At 42.0% G+C, this 22,876-nt stretch overlaps 1 protein-coding gene across 4 annotated transcripts in view; it reads right to left on the bottom strand.

Moving 5' to 3' along the window:
- The window catches only part of STK11IP (serine/threonine kinase 11 interacting protein), a 107,357-nt gene that overhangs the window by 67,467 nt on the left and 17,014 nt on the right, over positions 1 to 22,876 (bottom strand). For 3 of the 4 annotated variants that reach the window (XM_085872550.1, XM_085872551.1, XM_085872552.1), the window contains 5 exons: positions 21,704 to 21,811; positions 16,744 to 16,815; positions 5,353 to 5,482; positions 5,105 to 5,208; positions 3,898 to 3,987 (listed from right to left, as the gene is read on the bottom strand). In XM_085872550.1, coding sequence (XP_085728676.1) covers positions 3,898 to 3,987; positions 5,105 to 5,208; positions 5,353 to 5,482; positions 16,744 to 16,815; positions 21,704 to 21,811 — 504 coding nt within the window. Of the gene's footprint in view, positions 1 to 3,897; positions 3,988 to 5,104; positions 5,209 to 5,352; positions 5,483 to 7,107; positions 7,190 to 16,743; positions 16,816 to 21,703; positions 21,812 to 22,876 lie in introns of those variants that run through there. The other variant, XM_085872553.1, reaches the window with a different exon arrangement.

Raw genomic sequence — 22,876 nt, 5'->3', positions numbered from 1 at the left:
CCTTTAGGGCCATATGCGTGGAAATCTTTGGGACAAGCACACTGCTTAACATCACCTAGATATTCTTCAGAACTTCTCAACACATCCCCACTAGAGTATTGGCGGTAACATTTACCAGGTGTGGGTATTATTATGCAAAATCACATCCTGAGAAAGCATACCTGACTATCATCTGTGTATTGCTCGTCTTGCTTTACCACACAACAAATCACTGCGGTGCAATGCATTGATGTTTTCCCCACATTCAAGTTCCCCAATATATTTCAATGGTCGCCTCTGGGAAAGGTACGTTACATGGAGCTGATGAGTCTCAAAATCAGCGACGTGTCCTTTGCAGATATTCTCCAAATTGGCATCGAGTCATGGAATATGGCTCCTCAACATGCGATGGTATTGCTGCTTCTTATTTTGCCTCCCTTGAGTCTCTGGAATCGAAAGCCATATGTTTGATTGCAATCATCATACCTCTGCACCCTTACATCTCCAGGTTGCACACGCTCTGCCAGAAACCTTTTCGTTCTTACAACTCCCAAGTCAAATCTCAATTATTTAATTCCATCTTTCCTTGCCTGCGGAACCGTTTTCCGAAATGCATTGTCTTGACCTCTTTGTACAGTATTTTAAGTCGGCTGCCAACAACCACACCGTGTTCTCTCCCATTTTTGATTACTAAACGTTGCTACACCCTTGAGACCTTGTCACCATACTCATCATGCAATTCCTCTTCTTATGCTGTGGTGCATGTTTATTGTCGTCCCATTGTTTTACCTTTTACCCTCCCCTCTGCTGGCATGAGTTAGTGGATATTTAAGATCCCACGTTGTGGAGAGTATCGCTGGCACCCTGGCCAATTCAAAAAATTCCTGCTCTAACCTAAAGGGGTCATTGCATCAGTGGCACAGCTGCACCCCGAGCAAATGATGCTGCCCACAGGCATGTGCTGCATACGAAAAAAAAGACCTTTTCCCCCATTTTCTCTGCCAATCCATTTCCCCCATGTTCTGCTCTTTAATGATATTGATAACCATGTAAAAATAATAATAATAACTTGGATTTTTAAAATAAATCTTTTCAACGATACGCTTCTGTTCCAGAACACATGTGATCACGTTGGCTGCCATCTCAGTTTAAAGTAGATTGCTTTGACCATGACATCACTCCCTGTCACTTGCGCAGCGTTGACAATATTGCGACGGTACTGCCAAACTGTAATTACTCGAGGCAATGCCGCACAACATATAGCTGTTCCAGAGATAGTTATTTCGTTATAATTTGTTTTCAGATAGTGCTTCCCTTCTGAGTAGTCGGTTTATGGGGCAATATGCATTGTGTGTAATTCAGTAATTTTTTTCACCCCATTTAATTCCCTGCACAAGAATCTCTCCCACACCACCAAGCTCATCAAGCACACACAGCTAAATTAGATATGTGTACCATATCCCAGCATGAATCACGCGCCACAATGAAACCACCACATCACTTCAACCTTCACCACACTCTACCCACAAATGCTACAACGATCACACAACATCAAGACACCTTTATTATCGATCCACATCATTAGAGCATTACAGAAGCTCACGATACATTCGGCACTGCTCAACAGCCGTGACACCTCATCCACAGCCACCCACCACGCCACCTCAACCACAGCTCACCCGCCATGCCAGTTCTACCATCGCATCAACAACAATCACAAAAGAAGCCTGCCGCCGCCTTTGGAGCAACGGTGGCAATGGCGCAAAGCACCGGACAATTCGGACCTGGACGTTCAGATGTCCAACTCCAAGCGCGAGTGTGTGGTAATAGTCATTGAATATTTTGCGTGAAACCGTGACACTCCGCTTGCTTGCGATCCTCATTAGGCGTCCGGCACACCTTCGCGCTTGGAAAGCGCAGCTGAAGATGCCAGCAACATGTTAAGTGCAGAGGTCCGTGGCGTGTGTCACCCAGGAGGTTATGTCGGCATATTTGTTATGCATAACATAATAGTTATGGTTATGCAGATTGTTATTGCCACAGGTAATGAGTTTATTATGAGGGGGTTAATCCTAATTTCCCCTCGGAAGAACCAGACCTGGGGCCACCGCTAATAATTAACTACGTAGTAACGGTGGGTTGCTTAATAACCACGAACACCAATCAGTTAACCATGAGTTCCAGCGTCCACAGTCAAATTTTCCATTTAACTACAGGTCATGTGGCCTCCTGACCAGGGAACGCGCCCTCAGCGATGCACCAACCTTATCTTGATCAGATCTTAAGTAAGGAAGCCGAGCATTTACCACTGGAGCACACTGACTATGACAGGTTAATTAATTTGGGAATGACCTCCCAGTCTATCGAGGTTTGGGCAATGCTGGATCAATGGAAGGAAAGGACGAGCACAGACAGATTGAAACGTCAACAAGGAATTTATTAATAAGAAAAATAAATAAACTGAAGAACTTTATATTTCCTTGTGGTGTAAATGGAGGAATTCAAATCAATCAAAATAATCAATCAACAAAAGAATATCAAATAAAGAAGGAATTCAACAAACAGTTATATAAAAATAGACAAAGAGCAGATGCATATCACTATGCCTTACTTAACAATTAAACACGAGACAAGGGTACCCAGCAGATCATTCGGGGGGAAAGAAATCCAGTCTCGGCTTACCAAGGCAGAAGTCATCGTGCGTCTAATAAAATGTCCCAAAATGTGTGAGCGTGCCTTGGTCCACTACCAGCGCCCTGCCTCACCATGCACCCAACCGCAAACAGGCTCGAACACCAATCGACGTTATGTCGTCACCCCTAGGAACCAGGAATGCCAAGAATCAGGTACGCCAAGAGCCAGGTACCAAGCCGAATCAGCAGGAACGGTCCAACCATCAGGAGCTATCAGGAGCTGTAACCAATGGGTAGCTATAAGTAGCTGTAACCAACAGGCAGGAGCTGTAAGGAACAGTCACCAGCTGTCAGGAACTGTCACCGACGGTCAGGAGCTTTAAGGAACTGTCACCAATGGGCAGAAAGACGGTCCTCCCGTCCCTTTTATCGGCAACCAGTCTGGGCGGAGCCTCAACCAGACTTCAGCTAAATCCAGCTTGCCTATTGGCACATCATTGCATGTGACCTCCAACCGGCAATTCTCGCAATCATTCCTTCCCCACCATCGAACAAGACGCAACTCCCAATTAACACAGGCCTGGCTATGATGCAATGTCTGGGGCACTGGACGGGCGCCAGAGGGCAGCCATTTGCAGGAATTGGCGAGCAAAAATGTGGGGCGTTCACAAAACGTCAACGGCGGCCATCGCCTCCCCGTTCGGCCCAACACGAGCAGGAGCCAGCCAGTGTCCATGGAGCTGCCGAACGGGGAGTCGAGTGTCAATTGTAAACCGTGGATGTCAAAACGTCGGTGAAAGATAGGTGGGTGTCGAATGTCAATGGAAAAATATGGATGCCCGAGGTAAATAATCCACAGCCATGTCTGATGGTCAGAATGAATGAAATGTGAAAATGATAACCAAAATAAAATGTGTAAATAAATCGTGTATTTCTAAGCCAATGTGTCCTGAGAGAAAGGGAATCTATTCTTTACCCTTCTGCAACGCATCAAAGAGTTAGAATCCCACCAGACAAGGGGATGGGTCTATTTTGAACATGCATTTATGGAAATAACTGTCTGAGGAACTGGATGTTGTGTGCAATAGTCGGATCCGATTCTGAAATCCATATATATATATATATATATATATATATATATATATATATATATATATATATATATATATATATATATATATATATGCCTCATAAAACAAGCAAACAAGCATCTCCATGGGGCAAAACATATATTTGATCTCACAACTAAGCAATCAATCAGAAAATGAAGATTTCCTTTGCTTACCGGCGCTGGGGCTGCCTGTGGAGAGAGGAAACACACCGTTTTGATGCGATGTTTAGGATGGAAAGCTAAACCATTTCCTTCCAAGTGCAGCTGAAAAAGAAAACAATATGGCCAAGTTTCTCATCCATTTTCATTCTTAACGATTCAGCAAGAAAAAAAAAATTAAAAATAATGAAAACTATAAAAGTATTATTACGTTGGAGGGGGTACAAATTTGGGAGCATGTTAAGTTTGTGTGGTCTGTGCGTCCGCGTAGGTTAGAACGTTTTGTAAACAGGGACCTGCTAGAGTGAAGTTTGTCCTGTTCTTATGCATGGCGTGAGGGGAGGTATAGTTGATATAGGTATTAGAAAGGAAAGTGCAATTCATACGTGTCCTCTCTGTGAATCAAGCAAGCCACCCAGGCAAGGTGAAGACGGGGTGGGACCAGAAGGGATATTGGCTGTGTCTGTGTCCCTGTGTGTGGGTGAGAAACCTCCCCGCAGCCCACGATTGTTCGAGGGGCACCGTGATGCAAACCCGGCCCATACGATGGCACCGTGGTGGCAACTGCATGCAATTTGATTGGCGGAGTCGTGCTGTGAGGGAAGGAGCACTCAGGAGCCAGAGACATGACCACGGGGAGGTGATAAAAAGAGGCTCTGCACAGGGGGTGATGGGGCCAGGCAAGGTCTTGCAATGGATATGGGTGGACACAGCCTCCCTGGGTAGGTCTCCAGGGCGAGCAGCATGAACAGTGCTGAAGGCACAGGCCACCAGCTTCACACCAGTGGCACCAAGGAGAGTGAAGCAAAGTAGAGCAAAGAGTAGAGGAGAGGGTCCGCCTGTGTACATCCCCTACTCCAATAGTTTCAGTGGCCTTCTTCACCAGCTCAGTCCAAAAAAGCCAATACTGGCTTTTTGCTTCTGACTTGGTCCAGCTGTAACTGAGCCCTTGTGGACAGGCCCTTGCTGCTCCAATGGTTGGCAACGAGTGCCCCGGAAACAGCAGGGGAAAGAGAGTGGCGTCTATATGTAGGAGAATTGCGTATTCAGCCTGTGTGTCACTCAGATGGCCGAGCACTGGTATGGTTTTCCAGAGAACCTGGGTATGTAATTTTTCAGATAATATATATATATATATATTCTTTATTTCTTGCTCATTTAAAATAAAGATAAATAAGAATATTTCAATAGAAGGTTTCCTCTTCACACTGTGCTACATCACCTTGTGTAAATGATGGAGTTGATAAAGTGGTGCAAGCTGGCAGTGCTCTTTTAGAATATTGTGAGAAACGTCCAATGTCTCCAGACACTTTAGATGTTCAACACCTGCATGAAGCAAGAATCTGTAATGCTGCTACATGATACATCATGTCTTCATCTCAAAGTAGGAGTATGACCAAATTAAAAAAAAATTTAAACAATAAAAATAAAAATAAAAATCGCTGCATTGCGGAGAGCAACATTCAATACCTTTGATGCTGTGAAGATTGTTGCTGCTTAGTATCAATACGGTGAGGTGAGAGCGTGCCTCAAGGCTTAGATTCGGAAGCCACTCCAATAAGTTGAAGCTCAGATCAAGCTGGGTGAGTTCTGTAAGAGACTGTCCAGTGCACACTTTTTAAATCAAGGAAGAAGGCTGTGAAAAAATTTAAATAAATAAATAAATATCACAAAAGAAGACGTGGACACCATTATTTTAATCCCCCGACTGGTCGTCAGCCCTTTGTAGAATTATATTTTGGGTGCTGTCAGTCCTTCCGTTCGGAGCCTCTGCTCAAAAATGATGGGACGCATTTCATTCATATCGATTGGGCACATGCTCACAATAAATTAATTATTTATACAGAAACACTTAAAACACTTCACCATCTCCACTATCAACACAAACCTTGAATTATCGACTTGGATACACTCTACCATCTGCAACACCAACACACCACCTGGATTTATTTATTTATGTATTTCTACACACTTTACCATTTCACCTTTTTTAAAAATACAGTAGAATCTGGATAATAAGCGTATGCACCTATTTTTGGATTTAGTGGGGGCACATACGCACTTATTTTCCATATGCGCTGATGTATATTAAAAAACCATGACATGCGCTTAGAACAGTAAATATTCTTCAGATTGCCTGCATAGATGTCAGTCTTTACATCATTGCAATTTTAATTGTCCGTACCTCGGAAACAGACCAAATACACTTTCAGTCCTCGAGCACGTATCGGTTTAAACTCCGCAACAAGTTCGTTTTCCGTGTCCGGGTAAAAGGCCCGTCTTCCGCTCCCTATCTTCTTTGAACTTTTCTCACTCTGAACAATTACTTCATCGTTCTTCACCATTCACATCGAAGTCCTCATGTAAAGTCCGAATTTATTTCACGTCCGTTACTGGTTCTTACAAAGAGTTGTAAAACACAATCATCTTGATCTTATTTTCGCGGGTGTATGATCGACACTTTGACGTCGTGTCCATTTTGATCATGGTGAAAAACGTCGATTTACAAATCTTTCTCATGAAGAGTCGTAAATCACCCTTTTACAATCCCTTGTTATCAAGCACCCTTTTTCGACCGCTGATGAACGACGTTGTTTTGAACGTACAACTCTTGTAAGTACCAGGACCAGACGTGTAAGAAATTCGGACTTAAAGCTTACGTATCAATAAAACACGAAATACTGTCGTGTTTGAGTTGATAATATTTTCAGTTTTCAAAGCCTTACTACGACGATTATATATCTGCTTATTTTTAATGGAGAAATCAAATAGGGAGGGCATGTGCACTTATACTTCATATGCGCTTATATTCATGTATACGCTTATTATCCAGATTCTACTGTATATACACACTTCACCTTCTCGACTACTTACATACCACCTTGAATATATATATATATATATATATATATATATATATATATATATATATATATATATATACATATATATATATATATACATATACATATACATATTAGCAAGGGCCTGGGCAATTCACGGGAGGGTGCTGAAGAGCAGGTTCGTGAAGGACCTGAGCAAAAAAAATTACTGCAGCTGACCCCAATGGTAGTAAGGTGGGTAATATTTCTATAAATGTCACAATGGTGAAACTGCAAATGTCACAGGTGGAAACCCTCACATTATTTCCTCATTCTGTTTTAAGCTCAATCTCGATATTTTCATTCCAAACAGCATAATTCCAATTCCAAATTAATACGATACCTTTAATATAACGAAATACAAACACTCGTGGAGGTAAATGAATAGAGACGCCATTCTCACGTGACACTCGATGCAGACAAATCTGACAACAAGAAAAGGCGGATACAAAACACTTCGTACAAATTGAAAATTAAAATCATTCCGTATTTTCCGGTATATAAACTGCACTTTTTTATCAGCAAAAAAGGTAAAAGTTTGGGGTGCGGTTAATACATGGGCATGGGAAAAAAATCAGTGTTAAAAACAATCAATGCTGAATTTAAATTTCATTCCAAATGAACACTTTTTTGTTTTTAGCAGTCGGAACTGCTGTTAAGCTCAATTCCACCATTTAAATTTTGAAAATCGGTTCAGGTTAAGGGTTTGTCCAGCATTTTATTAATAATGTGCGGAAATTAAATAAAGGCACGCAGAGTTTAGGTGCGTGGTGTATATGGAGCCTCGTGGTTCTGAAAACTCCATTAAACACAAAAGAAAAAGAAGAACACCTGGTCTCACATCAAAAGAAAAATTATTCACAATAGCTGGAGTCTAATAACGGAGCACCCACCTCTAAGTTAGTGCGTGGAGTTACGTGCGTCCGACGCCAGGCTGGGGGCGGTCACGTGACCCTCAAGAAGCTCAACACTACTGGCCACGAGAAGGACCGATTCACCGTCATACTCACCTGCACCGTAAACGGTGGCAAGCTTCCCCCGTATGTCGTGTTGAAGAGGAAGACAATGCCCAAAGACAAGTTTCCAGCCGGCGTCATTGTTCGTGCGCAGCAGAGGGGGTGGATAGATGAGGGACTGGTCCAGGACTGGGTGTGCATCGTCTGGAGTAGTTGGCCGGATGGCGATCTGCCGCGACGGAGCATGCTAGTCCTGGATGCGTTCAGGTGTCACAAGACCGACGATACCAAAGCGCTGCTCTGTTGGACCAACATCAATCTCATCATCCCAGGCGGGATGGCATCGCTCCTGCAGCCCCTCGATGTGTCAATCAACAAGCCGTTCAAGGACGGTCTAAGTCGCTGCTGGTCTGACTGGATAATGAGTGGGGAGAAAACCTACACCAAAAGTGGGAGGATGAGAAAGGTCGACCTTTCGATGATCTGCGGCTGGATCGTCAAGGTGTGGGAGGAGATACCGTCGGACATCATCAAGCGAGTATTTCTGAAATTCTGCATCTCCAACATGGACAGCACAGATGATGACATCATTTGGGAGGAGGAGACAGTGACAGGGGACTTGCTCCACCCTGATATGAACAAGGAGTGACGTGCCATCGTTGACGAGGAAAGCATTGACGAGGATATCCTTGGATTCAGCTGAAAAGCTTCATCAAACCCAAGTAGCCCTTTTCATAGCCACAAATCCACAAGAAATATGTATAATACCGGTATGAATCCCTTTTCTTCCTTTTTCTAGGAACAAAAAATTCCTCTTTATCCAACTAATAAATGAGGCAATGTCTGTGTGTGTGTGTGTGTGTGTGTGTGTGTGTGTGTGTGTGTGTGTGTGTGTGTGTGTGTGTGTGTGTGTGTGTGTGTGTGTGTGTGTGTGTGCGTGCGTGCGTGCGTGCGTGCGTGCGTTATTCACTTTTCTTGACAACCGTTCATCCGATCTACTGGTGACCCGAGGAAGTGCATTGTCAAAAAATATATATATTTAAAAAAAAAAAAATTTTACCTATAAACTATTTTGAAAATCTTAACGCTCATGTTTGAATACCGAAGTTATAAAATTTTACTTATTCCAAAAATAATTTTCCTCTTTATTCTGTATTTTTTCTGTCTTCTGTACTGTATTCTGACTGAGCTGTTCTGATTCATACATGTCTGAAGATAACCGTGCTAAGCTGGAGCGAATACGCGAGGCAATGCTCCGTGCACGTGCAACAGAGTCAGACGAAGCACGAGATGCTCGCCTGTTATTTGCAGCAAGATTATTTGGTAAAGACTTGCTGCAATGGTGGATGTGAACGTTTCGAACGGGCACTGCACTAATAATATTAAAATTTAAGAAAAATAAAAACTTCTTGGTATCCTCTCCCCTCTCTCTTCAACTTCTTGAAAATGAGAATAAGACTGTTAGACAAAATTAAGCGGACACGGGAGTAAGCATGTTGATACCTCCGTCACTTTGTTCTGTACAAAGTTAATGTGGAAACGTATTTATATCTAGATCAGAAAATAAAATGATCAATATATTCATTTCTTTTGAGGGTGAAAAAACATGGGTGTGGTTAATACACCAGAAAAGTTTTTATTTTTATTTTTTTAAGGGTGAAAAACAGGGGTGTGGTTAATACACGACCACTGTTTATACACCGGAAAACATGGTAATTGTATTGATAAATTAATGAAAACTCTCACACACCTTAAGGCCCGGTCACACCTTGACGTTTTAGCCAGCGATGGCAACGTGTTAAAATGTATGTAAAACGCTGGCTTACGTTGAACTTTTGATGTTTTTTTTTAAAGATTCGGACGTATTCATAGCGACTTGGTCTTATGTGTAACGCATTGGTAACTACACAGAACGTTTCGTTGTGTTATAGATAGCTTATACCAACGAATGCTGAACCTGTTGTCGGCCTACACAACCGATGCCCAACGATAGTCTAACTCAGGCATAGCGCGTTGCACGCATCGCCGACGATGTCGTGACGTAGCCTATTAAAAGGCTGACGCACAACGATTCGAATCATAACTGCCGTAGAAATGGAAGGGTCAAAATCGCGGTCACACCTTGGTGATCTTGCCAGCGTATGCCGACGTAACAAAAAGTGTGTCTAAAACGTTGGGGCACGTCGAATACGGTATGGGTAAGTTTGGTATACGTGAGTACAATGCTAAATACGCTATCATAAGTCGTAGTAAGTAGAGTACGTCGTAAAATTTTGAACATGTTCAAAATTTTACGACGTACTCGGCGTATGACACGCGTTCCGCATGCGATGGGGATAAGTTTTACACACGATATGTGGACGCTTACACACGTCCACAAAGGCTACTTATAAGCTACTCATAAGTCGAAACACGTCGCGGTAATGTCTTTTTTACGCGAAACTTATTTCTAACTTATGTTTGACGTGCTTTGAACCAATTCTTTACGTAGTCCCAACACACATCGACGTATGTAGACGTATTCCAATGACGTCTTGCGGTCGACAAAAAAAAAAAAATGAATGTGTTTCTCGCTTACAACTGCCATATAAAGACGTGTTCCCAGCGGTTTTGGGAATTGGTATATAAAAATGGTGTTCATAAAAGGGGAACCCAACAGTGTTTTCGAGTTCCTTTTTGAGTTGATGTCCATGTCAGCAGTAACAGTATCAGTATCAGTATAAGTGTTAGTATGAGTATTAGTAGTAGTTTGTTCATGTTGGCAGTAGTAGGTGGGTGTGAGGGGGAGGGTGTGGGTTATGATGGATCGTCCTTGCGTCCGCGTGTCCACGGGTAGGTTCATAGGCTGCCACTCAACGATTTAAATGGCTGCATCTCCACTATTGAAAGTAGACGCTTGCGCTCAACAATTGGATTTTTTTTACACTCAACGACTTTGAAATGGTACCACTCAGCTAGTTTCATTGTTTACAATGAACGATTTAAATTGCTGTCACTCGCCTTTGTTTTTTTTTTTTTGTTTGTTTTTTTTGCCGCTGGGGTTTGGAAATTTGAAGCGTTTCTTCTGAACGTGTTAAAACGCTCAAACTCGACTATTTTAAATAGACGCTGCCGATAGACAATTGGAATCATAGCCAAGCTCGACATCGAAGTGTGAACATCCTCGTCATGCCGAAGAAAAGTTTGAAGAATGCTGCAAATAAATGTCCTGGCCGTGGCCGTGGACGCTGACGCAAGGACGATCCATTATACCGACGTCTTTTAGCCTATGAGTAACTTAAAAGTAACGTCTGTCGACGTGTGGCAACGATCGCGTAACGTGCCAACAACACATTAATCATAGGTTAGAAATAAGTTTCGGGTACGCTAAACATTACCTCGGCGTGTCTCAACTTATGATTAACTTACAAGTAGCATGTGTTGACGTCTGTCAACGATCGCAGACCGTGCCTACAACTTGTGGCCAGCGTAGCGGAACGTGTGAGTCATACGCCGGCATACGTCATGAAATTTCAAGCATGAAAAAATTTGAGGACAACCGAAAAGTACAACGTTTAAAGCCAACGTACGACTTATGGCAACGTACTACGACGTATGCCAGCGTGCTCTTAATGTTATCAAAACTTACCCATAATGTATTCAACGTTTGCCAGCGTTTTAGAAAAAAAATTCAAAAATCGGCATACGTTGGCTAAAACGTCAAGGTGTGACCGGGCCTTTAGCATAGATAAAAGTGGTGTCATTTGGATGGAAACTCAAAAATCACAATTGTATCGAGATATTATCAAACTAGCGAATGTGTTTACTTTCGAATTGGGAGCGGTTTTGTATGGATCGAAAGTCAAAATCATAGTTGTATTGAGGTATTTATGAAACCTCCCACCCACCTTTGGACATCTGCTGGGACCCCAAACCATTTTACAGGAGGTTTGGCGGGGATAGCCCCAAAACTGAGGGAGTAGCACGGACGGACAGATACTCCTGCTTTACAATATAGATTACATGGATCGCGCACACAATGAAGAATCACCCTACCTGTGAAATACCAGGATTACAGTTTATAGCTAGGTCAGGATTCAAACCCAGGTTCGACAGCTTGGAAGCGAAAATAGCGTCACATAATTTTAATCAGCCCCATATTCGAGTTAAACAATCCGTGACTGTGCGACTAATGAGCTCGTTCCAATATAACCGTGGTGGAGGCTGGCATGGACGAGAGATGTTGAGTTAATCCTTAAACACTGCATTAAATTTGTGTTTCCCCAATCATGCTGTTCATCTTTTAAGAGTGCTTTAAATGCACGTCTCCCAATCGGCCCGTAACCGGATTTTGCCACAGGTTGTGACCACAGTGCGATCATTCTTGTTAAGACATGGTTTGGGGCTTTGTCCTTTATGGGGACTGGCATCCTTGTTGTCATCAAAATAGACCTTCCATCCTTAAATCATTGTTTAAATATCATCAATTAAAATGTATTCTAGCAAGCAAATTTATATTAGCCCATCAGCATGCAATGGAAGATGTACCAAGTTTGATTTAAATCCCTGAACCCACATTCAAAATATTAAATAATTCTGGCTGCCAGACCATGCATCTGATCAGGTTGAAATTTAAAACATCAGGTTGAGCTCAGGAAATATTCCCCATCACTACTTGATCATAACTGTGACGTTTCAGGTCGGTTGATGAAGCAGTTCAAGATAAATAATTTTTTCAAGATCTTCGTTCAATCCATGTGGCTGTCATACCATGTGACTTATTAATTATTCAGGAATACGCTGGTCCTCTCAAGGCTTCGAACATGCGGGTGAAGTTTCCCCTCAACCCGTCAAGCAAGCCATTCTGGAGAAAAAGATTTTTAAAGGTTTATTCTTCAAAAAAAAAAAAATAAAATAAAAATCAGCTGCCAAACCATGTGACCAATGACATCATCGGTAGAGAACTTTTTGTTCCTCTTGGATAGGTGATCATATCTGAAAAGTTTTGCCTCGATTATTCAGCCATTTTGGAGAAGATGTTTGAAGGTTTTTATGTTAAAAGCAACATGGCTGCTGAAGCACGTAACCAATGACGTCATCACCACCCCCCCCCACCTCCCCCCAAACAATTTTTCCCTAGATGACCCTCAACATTTTTATTATTGATTGGACAAAGTGTTCGACATATGCAATTACTATGTCATGACAAAGCCACCAATGATATCATCAAAAAAACAAATCACTCTTATTTACCATGGGGAGTACTTTAATTTCCCAAGTTTCAATTCTTTTCCATGGAGCGGTTTCAGAGGTACAGAGGTCCAAATTCGTACATATGGTGAAATTTTTGTGTCAATCAGATAAGCGGTTGCAGAGCAAACAGAACCAGAGTTTGTGTCAAAGCCACCCAATGCTCGCCTGTTTATACATTTATCGTTTTTAAAAGACTAGTCTAATAATTAATATATTTTTTAAAGCATTGCAGTGAAGTCTGATCCAAATAATTTTAAAGCAAAAAATGTATTTGTATATTGTAATCAGTAACAAGAGCGCAAGTGAGCACAATATACGCCCAAACAAGAAGGCATATACAGAATTGTGCTAGTACATGGAAAACAGCATCCACTTTAGATGACAACCGTATATCACAACACCCCGTCTCCACAGTCTGTAACTATGTACCAAATATGAAACGTGAAAGTTGAAAAATTTGGGAGTTAGAGTGCAGACAGGAACGGATGGAAAACAGCATCCTGGTTGCCATGGCAACCACTTTAGATGACGAACATATGTCACGACACACCATCTCCACAGTCTCTACCTATGTACCAAATATGAAACTTGAAAGTTGAAAACTTTGGGAGTTAGAGTGCGGACAGGAACGGATGGACGGACGGACAGACAGACAGATGGACGGACGGACGGACGACAGATATCACATTATATGCCGATATATATATATATATATATATATATATATATATATATATATATATATATATATATATATATATATATATATATATATATATATATATATATATATATATATATCGGGCGTATAAAAAATAGTGGTAGATGAAAACATTAGAAAGGAAACTAGAGGGGGAGCACTCGGGAGAGTGAAAAACCTCCGCCGCCAATACTGCTGGGTCACTCAAGTGAACCTTATATCTTATTCATTAAATATGATGTCAATAGTGCTGACAGAGTTATAGTTCTTTTCTCCAACATTTTTTTTTTGGGGGGGGGGGGGGTTGGAAGTCACTTAAAACATGTAGAAATGCAAAAAAAAGAAATCAAAATTTTGTTGAAAAAAAAGTTGCAAAAAAATATTTTTCTCTAACAATTTTTTTTGGGGGGGGGTTGGAAATCACTTAAAACATGTAGAAATGAAAAAAATTCTCTCAATTCTTTTTTTGGGGGGGGGGGACCAAGTCCAAAATCTAATGGCATGATCCTTGGACCATACCTAACCCCCCCCCCCCACCAAATTTCGTCGAAATCCGTCGAGGAGTTTTTCCGTAATACTGTTCACAAACAAACAAACAAACAAACTAGAGGGGGAGCACTCGGGAGAGTGCAAAACCTTCGCCGCCAGTACTGCTGGGTCACTCAAGTGAACCTTATATCTTATTCATTAAATATGATGTCAACAGTGCTGACAGAGTTATAGTTCTTTTCTCCAACATTTTTTTTGGGGGATGGGGGGTTGGAAATCACTTAAAACATGTAGAAATGCAAAAAAAAGAAATCGAAATTTTGTTGAAAAAAAAGTTGCAAAAAATTTTTTTTTCTCTAATAATTTTTTTGGGGGGGGGGGGGTTGGAAATCACTTAAAACATGTAGAAATGCAAAAAAATATATATTTTTTTCTCTAACAATTTTTTTGGGGGGAGTGGGGACCAAGTCCAAAATCTTATGGCATGATCCTTGGACCATACCTCACCCCCCGCCTCCCCACCAAATTTAGTCGAAATCCGTCGAGGAGTTTTTCCGTAATACTGTTCACAAACAAACAAACAAACTAACTAGAGGGGGAGCACTCGGGAGAGTGCAAAACCTCCACCGCCAATACTGCTGGGTCACTCAAGTGAACCTTATATCTTATTCATTAAATATGATGTCAACAGTGCTGACAGAGTTATAGTTCTTTTCTCCAACATTTTTTTTTGGGGGGTGGGGGGTTGGAAGTCACTTAAAACATGTAGAAATGCAAAAAAAAGAAATCAAAATTTTGTTGAAAAAAAAGTTGCAAAAAAATCTTTTTCTCTAACAATTTTTTTTTGGGGGGGGTTGGAAATCACTTAAAACATGTAGAAATGAAAAAAAAATTCTCTCAATTTTTTTTTGGGGGGGGGGGACCAAGTCCAAAATCTAATGGCATGATCCTTGGACCATACCTAACCCCCCCCCACCAAATTTCGTCGAAATCCGTCGAGGAGTTTTTCCGTAATACTGTTCACAAACAAACTAGAGGGGGAGCACTCGGGAGAGTGCAAAACCTTCGCCGCCAGTACTGCTGGGTCACTCAAGTGAACCTTATATCTTATTCATTAAATATGATGTCAACAGTGCTGACAGAGTTATAGTTCTTTTCTCCAACATTTTTTTTGGGGGATGGGGGGTTGGAAATCACTTAAAACATGTAGAAATGCAAAAAAAAAGAAATCGAAATTTTGTTGAAAAAAAAGTTGCAAAAAATTTTTTTTTCTCTAACAATTTTTTTGGGGGGGGGTTGGAAATCACTTAAAACATGTAGAAATGCAAAAAAAATATTTTTTTTTTCTCTAACAATTTTTTTTTGGGGGGGGGGGATTGGAAATCACTTAAAACATGTAGAAATGCAAAAAAATATATATTTTTTTCTCTAACAATTTTTTTGGGGGGAGTGGGGACCAAGTCCAAAATCTAATGGCATGATCCTTGGACCATACCTCACCCCCCCCGCCTCCCCACCAAATTTAGTCGAAATCCGTCGAGGAGTTTTTCCGTAATACTGTTCACAAACAAACAAACAAACTAGAGGGGGAGCACTCGGGAGAGTGCAAAACCTCCACCGCCAATACTGCTGGGTCACTCAAGTGAACCTTATATCTTATTCATTAAATATGATGTCAACAGTGCTGACAGAGTTATAGTTCTTTTCTCCAACATTTTTTTTTTGGGGGGGGAGGGGGTTGGAAATCACTTAAAACATGTAGAAATGCAAAAATAAAAAAATTTCTCTCACAATTTTTTTTTGGTGGGGGGGGGGTTGGAAATCACTTAAAACATGTAGAAATGCAAAAAAAAAATTTTTTTTCTCTTAACAATTTTTTTTGGGGGGGGGGGTTGGAAATCACTTAAAACATGTAGAAATGCAAAAAAAAAATTTTTTTTTTCTCTAACAAATTTTTTTTGGGGGGGGACCAAGTCCAAAATCTAATGGCATGATCCTTGGACCATACCTTACCCCCCCGCACCCCCCACCAAGTTTCGTCGAAATCCGTCGAGGAGTTTTTCCGTAATACTGTTCACAAACAAACAAACAAACAAACAAACAAACAGAAAGGGGTGAAAACAGTAACCTCTGATCTTCGATGGCGGAGGTTAAAAATAACTTGCACCAAAAACTATAACATTTTCACGCTCACGCCGACACTGACGCTCACGCCGGGGGTATCGCTATAGCTCTCTGTTCTTCGAACAGGCGAGCTAAAAATGTAACATGGACGTAGGTAGGTACAACCTGAAAACATTCCGCCTCCGGTAATGTCGTCACCAGAGGCATAAAAAGACCTCAGATTCACATTTATATCTCAAGTTGTTCTTGAAAGCCAAGCCAGTCTCAAGGCGTTTCAATATCCACCATAGTTTTCAACTTGTGACATAAAGTCATTGTAACTAGGTAACAAATTCACCTGCTTCTTAAGTGTTGATAAAAAATAAAACGAGTAAATTATTTTGCATCTCCTTTGAAAGGAACTTATTTCTTCCAAATTCCATCGTTTGAACTTCAATACCCCCTCATGTCATTCTCTTTGATTAAAGTTTAAAAGCACCTTCAGGAAGTCTTCACAGTCCACAATGTTGTTGTGGCTCAGATTTAATATCTCCAACTTGGGGAGCGAGATCTGCATGGGATATTGATGAGGTGACAAACAATTGCAACAAACATGTCATTTCATTTTCACAGCAATGTAGTAGAGTAGGCATATGAAAATAGAGGCAATCAACATGTAAATAATGCAAAGAAATTCAAAAAACAGGACAATATGTGTACGTTCTAGTTCTTAGTGCAGAAGTGGAAAAAAATTCCTCAATGCATGTACACGTTACTGCTTGTAATGGATGGGCCAATGGCATCATGTTAGTTAATGTACCAAGCTGGCAGGATGGACTGGACTCCAGATGGATACACACTCACCTCGAAGCTGTCTAGCCTGCGTTTAAATCCCGACGCAGCTCTAAGCTGCCATCCCAGTGCTTCACAGGCAGGATGATTAATCACGTGTATGCCGCCCCTCAAGTGGACGTTAAACTGGGGGTGTCCCGTCTGCCAGCATTAGTTGGTGGATGTTAACGATCCCACGGCGTCCTTCACGAAGAGTTGGCAACTTATAACTGGCATCCTGAACAAGTTATAAATTCCTGCCATAACCAGTAGGGGGAATTGCATCGGCAGCACAACCACCCCTTTAAACAATGATGATACCCCGCAGTCTTGTGCTGCATACGAATAAAGAAGTCAATGTACCATGCTCTATGCAGAGTGTCTATTCTGCCGAAGCAGTTTCTTGGCTAAGTTTATAATCCTAGTCGGGGCACCATTCCAACACAGGAAGTCAGGGCAGGATTTGAGAATTTGGCCAGAGTACTGGAGATAGCTCACCTACTCTTCACATAGTATACTGTAGGATTTTTAAGCACTCTAGGTGCAAAAAAAAAAATATTCTTGTGATGTCAATAGTGATGTCATAGCACCGTGTCCTGTCATTGGTTGATAAATAAATGGCCATAACTTGGGAACCGCTTGTCCGATTAATATCAAACCTTGAAAAGGCACATCCTCAGGTCCCCAGCAATATACCTGGCAAGTTTCAATTAGATCGGACCAGGGGTTGTCGAGAAACGGCGGTCGCAGACACACAGAGATTGCTGGAATTATAGATAGACTAGTACGTGCCCATAAAATAAATAAATAAATAAATAAATTTCATAAATAAATATTCAAACCACGAGCAACAAACAACAACCACACAGGCCATTTGTTCGCTCTCATGTGCCCGTACGTGCGTGGCCTGGAAGTTCGCATATTATTCGCAATTTAGTTTTCATACCCAAATATTCAATTAGCACCAACGTATTTTACCTTTTCGCAATGTCATGGCAAAGAAAAACAAAAAGAGAAGAGAAGAGAGAGAAAAAAATTTACTTCCTGGTTCGGAGCATACCAGCACTCTGATGTTACCGAAATTTATGCACCGTCTAATATGAAAACGATCATAACTTGGGGCATTGTGTTTATCTATAAATGCACATAAGAAATCGAGAAATTATTAGAATACACGAAGTCATCACTCTCCGGAAGCCCGTACGTTGTAACCCGTAATGGGGAACGCGGCTGAGGTTCCCTTCCCCATCGGCCACGCCCACGCAACAACGTGTCTTGTCATTGGTTTGGTAAATAAATGGCCATAACTTGGGAAGCACTTGTCCGATTAATATCAAACCTTGAAAAGGCACATCCTCAGGTCCCCAGCAATATACCTGCCAAGTTTCAATTAGATCGGACCAGCGGTTGTCGAGAAACAGCGGTCACAGACACACACACACACACACACACACACACACACACACACACACACACACTGCTGGAATTATAGATAGATGGAAGCCAACAGTATTTATATCTTTAAAAACACAAGTGTACTGTATTGAAGCTTTTTAACTGTTTGAGTGTTGAATTTTCCAGTGTGCAATACAAAAAGATGGTATTTTTTCAGGTAAACTGAAAAAAATGTCTGTATTGTTTCTAAGGCATCTAATGGAGGCAACAATTGGACCGAGCAATGTAGACTGTTGAAGAATGCCGCAGGCCATAATCGTGGCCAACAACACTCAAACAGTTAATGACAAACTAATGAACATACTTTGTGAATAAAATGACACATTTCCAAAAGTAAGAGGAACACATCTTGGTCAGTGTGACCACTCCTCGTTTTCATAAATGCCAAGGTGAGCCAATGAAAAAAGCCAAGAATTCACAAGGTTTCGGAAAAACGACGGTAATAGAAAAACTATACACTAAGAAAACCTATAGAAAACCAAGACGCCAAGGTGAACAACGAATAGCCAAGATCTTGTGAAAAAAGCAAAGGAGTGGTCACATTGATCTTGGTGAATGAAAATTGTGAACCAAAATCTAATGATCTACTACTTGGTTTTTCAAACCCGGGGGCGCGACCCCAAGTGGGGTCGCCGAGCAAATTTTGTGGGGTCGCGGGCGTCCGCTTGCAGCGAAAAAAATTGTCTATTTTCGATCGGTGTTCGCTTTTACGGGATGTAATATAAACAGTTCGTTCAAAGTATGGGAACCGGCGCAACATGACGCTTGGAATGGGATCCAGCCGATGTGCGGGCTCGCTGAAGGGTGGTTCATTTTGGCGAGAAATTAGTGGTTTGATCGACGGCCTCTCAGACTCCATCATTAACGTCTATTCACATCTCCACGTACGACTCAAGACCTTATTTGTGATGGGAGCACCGGCCACCAGCAAATCTCGAGAACGTTCTTTCCAGGATAAATTTCTGGACCTTGGATTTTACTACGTGGTGGATAAAAGTGGGGCACAGAGGCCTCAGTGTGTGATTTGTTTTGAAGTGCTTTCTACGGAGTCTATGAAACAAAATAAGTTGCAGAGGCATTTGACTACAAAACATGCGTCTTATCAGGATAAGGAGAGAGCGTTCTTTGAGAGGAAACTTCTTGCACTCAAGAATACGCATCTTAACAGAGAGGGTACATGCCATCAGACCAATTTTCGGGCATTAGAGGCCTCTTATCGTGTCGCTCCATGTTGCCAAGACTAAAAAGCCTCACTCCATTGCGGAAGAACTCGTGCTGCCATGTGCAAAGGGCATGGTATCTCTGATGGTTGGGGAGGAAGCGGCGAAGAAACTGGTAGCTATACCCTTCTCTGACAACTGCAGAATTGAAGATACGAGTCTGGACGTAACGGCTCAGGTCGTACAGAAGATCAAGGAATCGCCATGGCACGCCATACAGTTGGACGAGTCCACTGATATCGCATCGTACACGCAACTCATCGTCTGGATCTGCTTCATCAAGGCTGATAACTTTGTCGATGAGCCTCTGCTCATCAAACCATTGGAGGCCACCACCAAAGGCGAGGACATTTTTGGGAAAGTAGAGCAGTTTTATCGTGACCATGATCTGGACTTCGGAAAGTTGCTCGGTTCTACAACAGACGGCGCGCTAGCAATCTTAGGAGTGCGTTCTGGATTCAAGGCTAAATTGCTTGAGGTGGCTCCTCACACCTCCATGGTACACTGCACGATTCACCGAGAAGCGCTCGCCTCTCGAACTTTGCCAGAAACCTTGCAGAGCGTGCTCTCAGAAGTCGTAAAAATGGCGAATCACATCAAATCGAGCGCCCTCAACACTACGTTATTCAGGCTATTCTGCCAGGAGATGGACGCCGGCCATAATAATTTACTATTCTACACTCAAGTCAGATGGTTATCTCGGGGAAACCTTCTTCTGCGTGTTTACGAGCTCAGAGATGAACTGAAGGAGTTCCTACGCACACAAGGGAAAAATGGCATGGTTAGCGTTGCTTGAGTCGGACTCTTGGCTGTCAGAATTGTGCTATCTCGTTGACATCTTTGAACATCTCAATATCCTCAACCGCTCCCTCCAAGGCAAAGACGGCAACCTCATGATTTTTCACGACAAAATGAGCGGATTTCTGGCGACTCTAAAATTACTGGCAGACAAAGCAGCTGTTAAGCGCTTCAGCCTTTTCCTCCGTCTGGTGGAGCATCTAACGACCTGCCAGTACGATGATACTGAGCTTCACAGTCTTTCTGGGGAGACAGCACGTCACCTTCGGTCGCTCATTGAACAGTTCGAGCACTATTTCCCTGAGCTGGATGTGCAGTCCTTTTCTATGGTTCGGGACCCTTTCATGGCTCCACTGGACTCGATTGCTGATGAAGATGATACAGCACAGGAAGGGATTGTACAGCTCCAGCAGGATTCAGGAGCGCAGGCTCTTGCGCGGACGAATTTGTTGTCGACATTCTGGTGCAAAATGCTGCCGTCGTACCCGACCCTGTCACGGTGCGCCATTAAGGTTCTCATGTCATATTCTTCATCATACTTTTGTGAGCAGTCGTTCTCCACCATGGTGGTGATTAAAACAAAGTACAGAAATCGCCTAGAAATGGAGCATGATATGAACCTGGCATTGTCATCTACTTCTCCATGAATAGAGAAGTTGGTTTCTGAAAAACAGGCTCATCCTTCTCATTGATATATCTAAATGTCATTCGGACTAAACTTCTGAAACATTCAACTGTACTATTTGGATACTGTCGGCTATTCTCCGTTTACTCGTCTATGAAAACATGACGATGGTGAATAAAGTAAACAGTAAATGTTCTTGTGTCGTATGAAATCTTATCTTATATATTATGAATTGGGTTTTGAATCTTTTGGGTCGCGCGATTTAGAGAGGTTCTGAAATTGGGTCGCCACTAATAAAAGTTTGAAAACCCACTGATCTACTAGGACGAGAGGAATTCACTGAGGACAATATATGGAGATACGCCTCAAATTGTCATACAGCTGGACACATCACTACCAGTGGAACAAAACAAAGAAAATATTTTAACAAATGAAAAAGAATTATGTCAAAAGAAAATTATTCTACGTCAATATAATTACACATGTCATTGAAGCAACCCTCCCCCCTTTCCCCCAACCCAACTCCTCACCAGAGAATCATCCAGAGAACTGATGAAGTTGTGACTGAAATTGAGAGTGTCAAGGTTGTGCCAGGAAAAGCCAGATGCAAAGTCACCCGCACACTGGGATAACACCTCCTGAAACATTATCAAATACTTTGTCAATATGGGAAACATACGAACTCGATTCATTAAATTCTCAGAAAACTGCTCAAAAAACAAACAAAGAAACCAAAAGCACAACAAAATGCAAAGAAACGACAGTTCAACTAGTACATTTTATTCATTTGTGTTCTCCATATTCTTGCAATAAAGGTTTGTTGAAGATTTGAAGACAAAAGCTCATAAAAAAGTGATGGGACGGGCACACGCACGCACGCGATTGCAAAACACGGTCTCCCGCTGTACGGGGGGGGGGGGTGGGGGGAGGGCGGGGGACGACGGGCTGAAAATAACGCTTTCAGCATTTTGATTCATTAACTACATGCAAGCAGAATTTTGTTGTGAGTAATTAGCAATAAATAAACTAGTTCATAACTTTTTCGGATATATCCTGATAATACCGGTGAAAATCCCTGGAGGCCACAATAAAATAATGATATTTTAGTGGTTTCGAACGCAGCATCATTGTATCACCGAGTGAGAGGAACCATGTTGTAATCATCATGGGATCCTCAGGATCCTTGAAAACTATCCACGACACTCAGATTGCACATACCCCTCACCATTTTTGTTTGATCGCAGTTAGCCATGACGAAGCAATTAAGATTCCAAAGGTTAGCTCCGCAATACGTGAACTCACCACATTGTATTAGAATGGGATTATCCAGAAAAGGACACGGAAAATGTCGTTCCTTTTCTCAAATCGCAGTTAAGGGTCAACCCTACTGTATAATATGGTCAATGATGCAGTGCCCCCTTTAGATGAGAGCAGGAATTTGTGATTTGATCAGGGTACTGGTGATAGCTCGCCTACTCTTCCTGAAAGCCACCGTGGGATCTTCAACCTCCACAAGCTGACGACGACAGATGCGACGCCCAGTTTAACGTCCATCCGCTCGATGGCACACTCACGTTGATTCAAACGCTCTGGATGCGAAACACCGGGATGGCAGTTTATAGCTGGTCTGAGATTTGAACATAGGCTCAACAGCGTAAAGGCGAGTGTACATACCTCTAGGTCTCGGCTGTCCTGCCAGGCCA

This window comes from Eptatretus burgeri, chromosome 3, assembly GCF_056783735.1.
Source record: "Eptatretus burgeri isolate ZD-2024b chromosome 3, Ebu_testis_v1, whole genome shotgun sequence".
NCBI lineage: Eukaryota > Metazoa > Chordata > Myxini > Myxiniformes > Myxinidae > Eptatretus > Eptatretus burgeri.
Note: the sequence above shows the minus strand (reverse complement) of the source record. Positions and strands in the feature narration are given on the sequence as shown.